Source organism: Paramisgurnus dabryanus, chromosome 20 (assembly GCF_030506205.2).
Source record: "Paramisgurnus dabryanus chromosome 20, PD_genome_1.1, whole genome shotgun sequence".
Lineage (NCBI taxonomy): Eukaryota > Metazoa > Chordata > Actinopteri > Cypriniformes > Cobitidae > Paramisgurnus > Paramisgurnus dabryanus.
In genome coordinates this window covers 23,689,515-23,701,353 of record NC_133356.1, presented here as the reverse complement: position 1 = coordinate 23,701,353, position 11,839 = coordinate 23,689,515, and the positions used below count along the sequence as shown (strand labels likewise).

At 33.3% G+C, this 11,839-nt stretch overlaps 2 protein-coding genes and 1 long non-coding RNA gene across 3 annotated transcripts; all 3 read left to right on the top strand.

Annotated features, from left to right (window-relative positions):
* The first annotated feature begins 325 nt into the window (after positions 1-325).
* comtd1 (catechol-O-methyltransferase domain containing 1) lies at positions 326-3,148 on the top strand. The gene is made up of 7 exons (XM_065297184.2): positions 326-458; positions 726-838; positions 1,012-1,120; positions 1,210-1,328; positions 2,180-2,234; positions 2,335-2,468; positions 2,888-3,148. Exons 1-7 carry the CDS (start codon positions 416-418, stop codon positions 3,038-3,040), a joined length of 726 nt encoding a protein of 241 aa, XP_065153256.1. The 5' UTR covers positions 326-415; the 3' UTR covers positions 3,041-3,148.
* A 148-nt stretch (positions 3,149-3,296) lies between these two features.
* On the top strand, positions 3,297-7,412 carry ifit8 (interferon-induced protein with tetratricopeptide repeats 8). The gene is made up of 2 exons (XM_065297183.2): positions 3,297-3,954; positions 4,557-7,412. The coding sequence occupies exon 2, from the start codon at positions 4,559-4,561 to the stop codon at positions 5,849-5,851; it is 1,293 nt and encodes a 430-aa protein (XP_065153255.1). The 5' UTR covers positions 3,297-3,954; positions 4,557-4,558; the 3' UTR covers positions 5,852-7,412.
* A 1,324-nt stretch (positions 7,413-8,736) lies between these two features.
* LOC135787629 (uncharacterized) lies at positions 8,737-11,154 on the top strand. Its single transcript, XR_010547132.2, has 3 exons — positions 8,737-9,175; positions 9,503-9,605; positions 10,081-11,154. It is a non-coding gene; the product is annotated as an uncharacterized lncRNA (long non-coding RNA).
* The last annotated feature ends 685 nt before the right edge of the window (positions 11,155-11,839 follow it).

The following is an 11,839-nucleotide window of genomic DNA, read 5'->3' as shown; positions in this document are numbered from 1 at the left end:
GCTATTAAAATTCATTTAAATTAGCTTCTTGAAAGAACACACAGTTCTTGCAAACTATATGTTATTTAAAATAACATATAGTTTGCAAGAACTGTGTGTTCTTTCAAGAAGCTAATTTAAATGAATTTTAAATTATTCTGCATTGTAGGTCATGATATAGAATGGAAAATAACTTATTTTCCATTCTATATCATGACCTACAATGCAGAATTGCATTCGGGTATCAACCTGAATTTAAATACTTTGTAGTAAACTTTGCAAAAATCAATAGCTTGCAAACTGCAAACTTTTTTATCTTAGGAGACCAAACAAACAAAACATGGACTTTCCCTCTCAGCTAGTATAAAGTCTTACATGCACACATCATAATCTCATTTGTTTCTGTTTTTTCTGTCAGTCACGATTGGCTCCAGAAATGAAGATGCTTTGTACTTTCGGCCTCCTATTGGCATTAACAGGTAGGTTTATTTGTGTTACTATTATGATCTTTTATAATAACAATAATTTTACATTTAAAATACAAATATAAGTTTATACAAACTGAATTACAAAAACTATGTTTAAGCATGGACTTTTAAAATGTCATATTCCTCATTTTTTACAATTGCTTTGGATAAAAGTATTGGATAAATTTATAATTTAAACATAACAAATGATACATAATAAAACTGATTAAAATTCTTCAGTGGATATTACTGTATATAATGTCAATTGACTTTGTGTAGCAATATGCAGATCTGCCCTTATCAGCAAAAGTCACAAAGGAGATAATCCTCTGCTACAATATGTGGTAAATAACTCTCTGAGAGAGCATCCAGTCCTAACCAAACTACGACTGGTATGTACAGAAAGACTTGTGCCTCTCATACTATTCAATAAATTAAATCATATATAACAAAAATAAGCCATTCACAATAGGTTTTTATAGTAGGCTATATATATGTGTAATTTCACGTGCTAACACTAGAGGCCAGCATATTCTCATTTTCATCTGTATATTTCTGTTTTAAGAAAACTATAGAGGAGGACCCCAAGTATATGATGATGGTGGCACCTGAGCAAGCTCAGTTTATGGGAAATCTAGCTAAACTGATCCAGGCCAATAAAACAATTGAAATAGGTGAATGGAAGCTATGCACATAATTATGTATTATTATGTATTTCCTAATTACTAATCACCTATAAAACAATGTTTGGGTTCATCAACAGGCATGTACACAGGATACAACGCCTTAAATCTGGCTCTAGTAGTACCTGAGAGCGGACTTGTGGTGGCTTGTGAAATTAATGAGGAATATGTGAAAACAGCCAAGGCCTTTTTTACAGAGGTATGCCTATTGCCTGACAAAACATATTTCATCAAGTTTGTAAAATTATCCAATAAAATTTAAAAGAAGAGGCTGCTGAATTTAAATACATTAGTTTGTTTTTAGATCCATCAGCGCCTGTCAGATAACTATGAGGTACCTGTAAACTTTAAATACACAATATATCAAATTACTAAAGTATTGCAAATGTGCATATCGCAATTAAATAAGAAATGTAATTTTAATACATCAAAAAGTAACGTATGGTCAAAGTTTTAGGTAAATGGGGATAATATATTATCTGACACGCGGATGTTAGTTGGGAAAAGCGTGCATGTACGGTGATATTTACGTTATATATATTTGTTTTTTACTTTCAGAAGCTGTTGTGATGCTTTCTTTTAAAGGAAATATGAAACATATGTTAGTTATATAATTAATTTGAATATATTTTAATGCAATTCAAATTGACTGTAGAAAAACAGAAATACTACCGCATATTGAATATAAAATTAGTCAGCACGCTATCGCATTTTTCGTCAATATTGCACACACCTCTAACACCTACACCCAACTCATTTTCAATATTGATTTCTGCTTGCCACTGAGTATCCAGTCATCAGTTTAAAGCCGAATTGACCAGGAGTGATGAAAGGGGGAGATGCAGAAATGTCCATCAGACTCTAACATGCGCTGACTGAGATGAATGGGAATGCCCATTTGGGTGCTGATATCTACACAATTAGCAAAGCCAAACAAGCGCAGTGCTGTCTCTTCCATTTTCTTAGCAACAGGAATATCACCTTATTAAACACAAGGGATATACAATGCAACATTATAACAAAAAGCAATAAGTTCAAACTCTGTTTTAGGCTGGAGTGGAAGATAAAATGGATATTCGCATTAAACCTGCAGAACAAACATTGGGTAATGATGAAATACAATGTCAATATATTACTGTTGGTTTTTTTTTTGTTTGTTTTTGGAAGTGGGGTTTAAGTAAAACCTAAAAACATTGCCTTTATAGATGAACTCTTAACTGCTGCTGAAAATGGAACATATGACTTTGTGTTCATTGATGCTGATAAAGAGAATTATGAAACATACTATGAAAAGTCTCTTCAGCTTGTTCGAAAAGGAGGCATAATAGCTATTGATAATGTAAGTATGAAGTGTGCAAAATTCATTGCTTTGACACTAAATATTCTCCACACATCTAAATACACGAATATTGCAAGAAATAAAACAAGAAATAACTGAAGATGTAAAAATCCTTTAATTGAATGTTTAATATTTGCTCTAGAGCAGTAAAAATATACTGGCATTTTATTATTTATACTGAATATTATTACAACAAGATAGAAAAGACTTACACAAGACTACAAATAAATAGATCTTTGGGTTTTATAATGTGTGCAGAGAAACCAGGCCGGGAGACCAGCTAAAACCATCCAGCCAGCAACACTAGGCTGGTTTTAGCTGGTCTCCCAGCCTGGTTTTAGTATTTTTACTTAGAGGTTTGTATCATTGCAGTAATAAAGTAAATACTGTATACACTCACCTTTGTCTCTGTTTGTCAGGTGCTCTGGGGTGGGAGTGTCATCAACCCTGCTCCGGATGATCTCTCCTCCATAACAATTGACAGACTAAACAAAAAATTGCACAAAGATGAACGGATTGATCTGTGTATGCTTACTATTGGAGATGGCCTGACCTTAGCTATCAAAAGATAACCGAGACTTTTTGACATATGAAGTAAATGGAATGAAAACTAACGTTTACCTCATTGTTTGTAATGGACTGCCTGCGGCCATGAAAATAAATAAGACCATTGCTAACCAGCTTATTGCTTCTTTGTCACGACTTCACTAATGTTGTCAACAAAATCTGAAACAACCATCAATCTCTGTAAAAGAACGCATTATATATTATTTGTCAATAATTCAATGTTTTGCTAACTGGACGCACGTGCCAGTATAAGTAGGTTTATCAATTTCACAAGGTTTAGCCGCTAGATGGAGACATTCCTCCGTATAAGTTACGTTATAAAGTTTTCTCAGTTTAATAACTGTTTTAATCCCAAATTATTTTATAAGGTTATTCTTTTAAAATAAAATTTCTCGTCTGTTTTGTGGTATTTAACAGTCAGAAACAGCTAAATAATAATCCGACGTATAAATTACTTATTTTTATATTCAATGCTTTTTTATTTTTTACAGTGTACAAAGTCGTCACGTCATGCAAAATAAACAGGAGGACTTACAAAACACAAACAAGATGACATGTGGAAAACGAAACTATGACAAAAATAGACATCAACATGACAATGAAAGATGGCAAAAACAGCCATAAAGTTAGGGTTAAACTAAAGGAAAAGACAGATAAAAGTGAGATAAAAGAAATAATTATAAAGAATAAAGTCAATGCCTAGTGTCAAACAGAGTGACATTAAAATTAACTGTAGCACAGTGAGTCGCACAGTTTCGTTTATACGTATTCTGTGGTTTAAGTGGAAAGCGAAACTTAACTAGTATATTAACCCAAAATAGGCAAAGTGCAGTAGATAACCGATTATATAATCGTGTACTGAGACCATGTGAAGACATAACATCACCAGAGGAGCCTGTGCTTCAACTATTTGCAAAAGGTAAGACGTGTTATTTGTTTTAAGGCTGTCAGTTGTCAGTACATGTACATTTTTAATACTGTTTTTTAGGATTTTAAAAAAAGGATTTGTTGCTTAAAGGCAATAATTATTCAAAGCAAAACCTATACTGAAAAGCCTACTGTATTAATATCTATTACTGCAATGAAAACCATCGACATTTAAATACAATAAAGCTAAGATTAAAATAAACAAATAAAACATAAAAGCATTTTTTTAATAGTTAGTTTACAATTTATTATATTATTTTATTATGTTAAATCGTTACATATTACAGAAAGATCATTAAGCACCAAACAATAAATGTGCAGTAAAATACATATATACATACATACATACATACATACATACATACATACATACATACACATACACATACACATACACATACACATACACATACACACATATACATTTATTGTTTGGTGCTTAATGATCTTTCTGTAATATAATTTCTGAAGATCATCTGGTTGGTTTAAAATAAATCAAACATTTAAAAGGAACAAAATTCAATAAAAATCTGCAAAAATATAATAATACATTTGAAAAATCCTACATTTATTTTTCTCTTTGCTTTCATTAAGAAATGTCGGAGGAGGATCTTAAAAAACTGTCCTGTCACTTTACTTGGGGCTTGCGAAAGGAAGATGCTGATCTTAATTTCCTTGATGTCAAAGTCTGTGAAATACTAGCAGTGCAATGTGAATATGGAGGAAACTTAAAACACAGAGAATTCAACTTTTTGGCCTTCATTAAACATCTACAAGGTTTAAATGACAAGGCACTTAAAAACTTGGAACTAGCAGAGAAGGAACACTCGGGCAATGAAAAAAATTTGATTGTGACGTATGGAAACTTAGCTTGGGTGCACAGTATCATGGGAAATGGGGGCAAAGCCCAAACCTATGTGGAGAAAGTGAAAGATATTTTCACAGCTTTTCCCACCTCATCTCCAACAGATCTTCACAGAGAGGTCCAAAGTGAAAAGGCCTGGTCATTTCTTAAGTTTTCTAAAAAATCCTACATCAGGGCCAAGGAAATTTTCTTTGAAGCCGTACAGAAAGATCCCGATGATCAGGAATGGAACACAGGTTATGCCTTTTCTCTTTTCCGTCTAGAGGGACTGGAGGTTGGTGAGTTCAGACGTGTACGTTTTGACGAGTCTCCTGCTGTGGTCCAGTTAAAGAAAGCACTGAAACTGGACCCAGACAATGCAATGATCTATGTATATCTGGGACTCAAATGTTACAAGAACACCAGGAACGCTGAAGCATGGGAATTCATGAACAAAGCCCTTAAAATGGCCCCGGATAACCTGGGTGTCGTTTTGCGTGTTGCCAAGTTTATGAAGAAAGAACAGTGTTATGACATGGCTCTGAAAGTTTTGCTTGGAATGCTGAAGAAAGCACCGGTTTCTTCACGTTTACATCACGAGATTGCCAACAATTATCGCTGGAAGGCCATGCAGATAAAAGACATACACAACCCACGATTGCTTAACCTATGCATTCACCATTTAGAGAAGGGTGCTAGTTTAAATCCAGGCTTCATATACCCACAGTTGGAGTTAGCTCTAAGATACTCAGAAGTAAAGCAAACTGTTAAAGCAGAACAAAAGTTCAAGGAGTTGTTGGCCCTTCCTGACCTCAAACCAGCCGATCTTCAAGCCTGGCATCGCATGTATGGAGACTTTCAACTCTACAGGTTGAACTATGAGTCAACAGCAGTTGAGCATTACAAACAAGGATTGATGCTGAATCGGGTGTCTACTGAATGGAACGCCTGCAGAAACAGACTAAATAAAGTGCTTCGGCGTGACAGAAGTGACACATACCAAATCCAGAAGTTTTTTGATTCATTAAAAACAGAGCACAATTAGGCTAAGTTAAAAAGGTATATCATATTCTCTGTTCATTGATATGTAACAATCTACAAAAATGTAAAGGTTCTATAAAGGGTTCTTCAGTAAAGCCTTAGAAGAAACATTTTTAATTCCTTATAAACCTTTTAGTCAAAGAATTTTAGCTTATTATAGTCTGAAGAACAGTGGCGGCCAGTGAGTTCTCTTCCGAGGGGCGCAAATTCAGAATATGTGCGTCGTGTGAACCATGTGCATCATGTTAAACAATCTGCCTGCTGCACACGCATTGAAAGGGTTTATGATAAAAGAAACGCTCACATTCACAAAATACTCACAAGACACTCACTTAAAGGAACAGTATGTAGGATTGTGGCCAAAACTGGTATTGCAATCACTAAACTTGTGGCTAAAACTGGTACTGCAATCACACAACTGGTGGCAATACACAACATGACAACATAAATATCAGTTGAGGGCTGCAACTCCACTTTTTAAATGACAATATCCTGGCCAGACCACTGTTGTCAGTGATATAAGTATTTAAAATGAAAATGATTTCTTAATGTCTAGTGACATATCAGGGCCATTTTATGATTAATTGATATACATTTCTTACATACTGTTCCTTTAACACTAAACTTTGATTAATCTTAGCCGATGTACTCTGCTTCTTATATTGTCCAATGATTTGTTGGTGTTTTGTCCTGCTTTTATTAATTTAAAGCTGCTTTAAAACAATTAAACAATTGTGAAAAGCATATATAAATACAAATAAATTGCATTAAATTGTGAGATTAAGCGAGTATCTGGCAAAAGTGAGGATCTCTTTTATCATAAACCCCTTCAAAGCGTCTGCAGCAGGCATGTATTTTGACATGACACGTGATGCACATAGGTTTATATGATGCGCTGAACACATATTTTAACATGACAAGCCACACACATGACGGGCTAAACACATGTTGTGGCAAACTTCGCATTGTGCACCCTTGAAAAAGCAGTCACCGGCCGCCACTGCTAAGGAACTTTGCAACAGAAAGCTTCTGTGGATGTTAAAGGTTCTTCATGGAACCAAATACCAGACAAAGATCATTTTAGAAATCTTTATATTTAAGAATGTTATGGTTTACTTTCAAGATACTTTTCTAAACCAGTAAGAAGAAATATGAGTGGTTTTCCAGACAAGGATTAGCTTAATCCACGACAAGGCCTTAATTTTATTTGTAAATATATAACTAGTTTTAACAAACATGCCTTACTTAAAAAAATTACTTGTGTGCATTTTGAAACTAAAGGCACTGATGTATTTTAAGATGTCAGTGGAAGTTGTTTTCAGTTTGGACAGCTCATACATTTATTTTAGTCTAGGACTAGTCTAATCCCTGTCCGGAAAACTGCCCCATAATGTATTAACTCATGTAATGTGATTTCAGCTTGTGCTTTATTTTTTGTCCATGGTGGTCACTGTGTAATCAGAATTGTTAAACAACAATGTAATGTAACCAGCGTGTTTATAACTGTCTAGTTTTAAAATACTGATTAAATCCGTGTTAATCTCTCAGTAAAAGTATTACATCAAGATTCGATTCTGTGTCATTTTTATGAATAACTCATTTTATAAAAATACTTCACATAATCTCATTAAAAACGAACAACTTAAAATATAGCAGATTTGTTTGGGAGCCATAATAAAACAAAGAAATGTTGGAAATATAGGCTACTGTAGCCTACCGGTACTTAAATTGCCTGTGCCTGCCTAACAATCAGAAACTAAGTACAAAACAATCAACAAGATTCTTAACTTACGGTGCTTTACCAAATGTTTGAGGGGCATATATTAAAAAGTTTAAAATGCACAATGTGTATGGGAAGCCAAATTATCTTTTAATGTAGCCAGCCCTACTCGTCGTAATTATATTTTTACTAGTAAGAATTAAATTACAGAGCTCTATAATTCAATTATTACTAGTAACAAGTACGATTGTAGAGCTCTCTAATTCAATTTTTACTAGTAATAATTCCAATTAGAGAGCTCTACAATTCATTTTTTACTAGTAACAATTACAGTTACAGAGGTCTATAATTCAATTTTTACTAGTAACAATTATGATTATAGAGCTCTCTAATTAAATTTTTACTAGTAACAATTACAATTACAGAGCTCTACAATTCAATTATTACTAGTCATATGTCTCCATTGACTTCCATTCATTTTTAATAATAGAGCTCTCTAATTCAATTTTTACTAGTAACAATTACAATTATAGAGCTCCGTAGTTACATTTTTACTAGTTACAATTACAATTATAGAGCTCTGTAATTCAATTTTTACTAGTAACAATTCTAATTAGAGAGCTCTGTAATTCAATTATTACTAGTAACAATTACAATTATAGAGCTCTGTAATTAAATTTTTACTAGTAACAATTACAATTGGAGAGCTCTGTAATTCAATTCTTACTAGTAACAATTGAATTACAGAGCTCTTTAATTGATTTATTACTAGTAAAAATACACATTAAAGATATGTGTAATTGCAGAGCTCTGTAACTTAATTAGAGAGCTCTGTAATTCAATTGTTACTAGTAAAAATTGAATTACAGAGCTCTCTAATTGTAATTGTTTCTAGTAAGAATTGAATTACAGAGCTCTCTAATTCGAATTGCTACTAGTAAAAATTGAATTATAGAGCTCTGTAATTGAATTATAGAGCTCTGTAATCAAATTGCTACTAGTAAGAATTCAATTGTAGAGCTCTCTAAATTGCAATTTTTACTAGTAAGAATTCAATTACAGAGCTCTGTAATTCAATTATAGAGCTCTGTAATCACATTGTTACTAGTAAGAATTCAATTGTAGAGCTCTATAATTGCAATTTTTACTAGTAACAATTGCATTACAGAGCTCTGTATTTAGCGCCATCTTATTATGCTAATCGTGCCTTATGCATATTCATCTAGGTCGTATAAAGTTGACTGGGGGAAACTTGGCTGGTTTTTGTTGCAGTGTTTATAATAATAATATATTACTGTAAGTAGCAAAGTCATGAAATAACAGATGTCATTAATAAAGAGAATATTTTGCTGATAACAATAACTTTATTTTCATACGGGGCGTGGTCAGTTTGCAAACACAACACCACTTGCTCGTGTCTTCTGCCTCAGCTCTGACTTTGACAACAGGCCGGGGTTTTTACACAAGATCAACTAATTAGTAGCATATTTCAGTGAAACGCTGCGGTTCATTTTGGGCTTGAGGTACATTGTTAGCGTTGATAGTACTGGCTTGCATTGAATAACAATGGAAACGCGAGTAGCATGGACAAGATGGACAACAATCAACGTAAGTACTGCATATTACGTTTAATTTGTTTAACGTTAAAACAGTTGTTGTGTCTTGAATTGTGCAGCAAAGTTAACAAAATGTTAGCCAAAGCTACTCAAAACAAACTCCATATTAGCTTGTTAGCATGCTAGCCTGCTGTCTTCCGTCTGAAAGTTTGTTGAATACTCATTGTATTACCATTTTGATTAAGCTAACTTAATTTATTAATGATACAGATTAATGTCAATAGTGATTATCAATCTACCGATGCCTTATTTAAATGATCTGTGGTCTAATTTTGTCTACTTTCAGTATTCGTTTAATTTGTTGTCTCTACTGTAACAGCGCCAAATGTACAACCGGTACCAAGACATGACGTGCATAATTAATGACTGGATACTCCTTGATGTCCCACTTTATACATGCCCATAAGGATTATGCTACAGAGGTAAGTTAGGTTAATTTTGATATTACCTTTAGTATAATATTTAGGTGCGTTCCTGCACATGCACTTTTAAATCCTACTGTATATTAACAGCTTATCGGGTGCTGCTTGTTAACAGACCTGTTTATCATGTCTAGCAGTTTTGTACTGGTATAATAATATGTCTTTTTTTTTTAAAAGTCATCATTTTGGCAGGACTGTGCTGCGGAATCTGTCTGTGCAGGGCGCTGAGCATGTTTCCCTCTTTAATACCGATTAATTTTATTAATATTTTTTACAATTATAGAGCTGTGTCCAAATCTATTTACAGTAAACTACCACAGTAATATTGATTATATTTTATTATATAAAATAAAGATTATTTAACATTAAGATATATATTATGTATGTGTGGAAGTGTGTGCTCTGTCTTATTATTGTGTTTTCACTAAATATTGTTTTGCACTTTTTCTTTTTTCTCTGTTGCTCCTCTGGGTAGGCATACAGTAGCTAACTGCCACCAGCTGAGGACTGCCTGGTTAAACTTGCTGAAGAAAAGATAGAAGATGAGAAGCTGTTTCTCCAGTGTTGTGCTGGTGGATGCACCAATATGCTGTTTATAGATCTGCTGTGGTGTGTTAACATTGCTGTGTTGAAGCCATTGACATAAAGTTTAAGTTCTTGAGAGGTCATTTAAATCTGAGATTTGAAATAACTGATTTGAACATGTTCAAGTATTTCTTTTTTCGTGTATTTCTCTCACTCTGACCAACAGGTAGTAGTTCTATGGCAGTTGTTTGTTTTCTGTGAGTGCTTTGTTAACTAAAATTGTATAAAACAGATTGTCTACCCCTGAAATCATCCTTGTGTCTCTTTAACCCTTCATGTGTTTTGTTAAGCTATAGTGACTGCAAAGGCCATAGCATACTGTATGATTACATCTTTAGTTTACCACAATGTAAAAATGGCTGGGTTATTTTTTACCCATAATGGGGAAATATTGGACAGAACACATTCTGGGTTAAAAATTACCCCGTGCTGGGTTGAAAATGACCCAATGTTGGGTTGTTGTTATGAAACCATGGGGTATAATAACCCAGCAGTTGGGTTAAAATTAACCCAGCATTGCATCAATTTTAACCCAGCACGTGTTCTGTCCAATATTTACCCATTATGGGTAAAAAATAACCCAGCCATTTTTAGAGTGCAAGTAATCTGGCAAGACTGAAAGTAGTATTTCTGTAGAACAATTTTTTTAAACTTTGAGCAAAAGTTTTTATCCAAAATGTCGTGCAGTCACAAGAAAAATGTGGTTCAATAATCTGATACTGCAGAATTATACTACTGTAAAGGTGAGTAATCAAGTAATTGTGTACACTTAGGATAAACTTTACTTCTGTGTTTCTGTCAGCTTTATATAGTGCAGCTGTCACACTGACATCGTGAGATCAACATATGTACAATTCTATGTTAAAATTGTAACTGTGGTCGCTTGATTCTAAATTATAATAAAACAAAAATTTTGCCTTGAGAGGAAATTTGAACCTCACTCTCCCGTTTCGTAGGTCAGTAACAGTACCACCACGCCATAGAGTTATGTAATAAAATATATACTCCCGAGTCACTCCCAAGTAGCATCCAGCAAAATTCATGTAAAAAAAGTAATTTGATATGTAAATAAACATTTAAACTTATATATCAGGGTAGACATTTTTAATAATAATAATTTTGACTGTGTGTATATATATATATATATATATGAATATGTCAAATCAGGCCGTAAAAGGACTTTTATTTTGAATCACATGCTATTACAGGCGGTACTTGGTAAGGAAATGGCTGCAACCTCGCATCTGTTTAGCATCTCATGAATAGGAGTTTTTACTAGTAAGAATACAATTATAGAGCTCTTTAATTAGAATTGTTACTAGTAAGAATGGAATTAAAGAATTCTACAATTCAGTTGTTACTAGTAAGAATACAATTGCAGAGCTCTATAATTCAATTAGAGAGCTCTGTAATAAAAATTGTTACTAGTAAAAATTGAATTATAGAGCTCTACAATTCAGTTGTTACTAGTAAAAATACAATTGCAGAGCTCTATAATTCTATTAGAGAGCTCTACAATCATAATTGTTACTAGTAATAATTGAATTATAGAGCTCTGTAATTGTAATTGTTACTAGTAAAAATTTAATTATAGAGCTCTTTAATTTAATTCTTACTAGTAAAAATATAATTACGACGAGTAGGGCTGG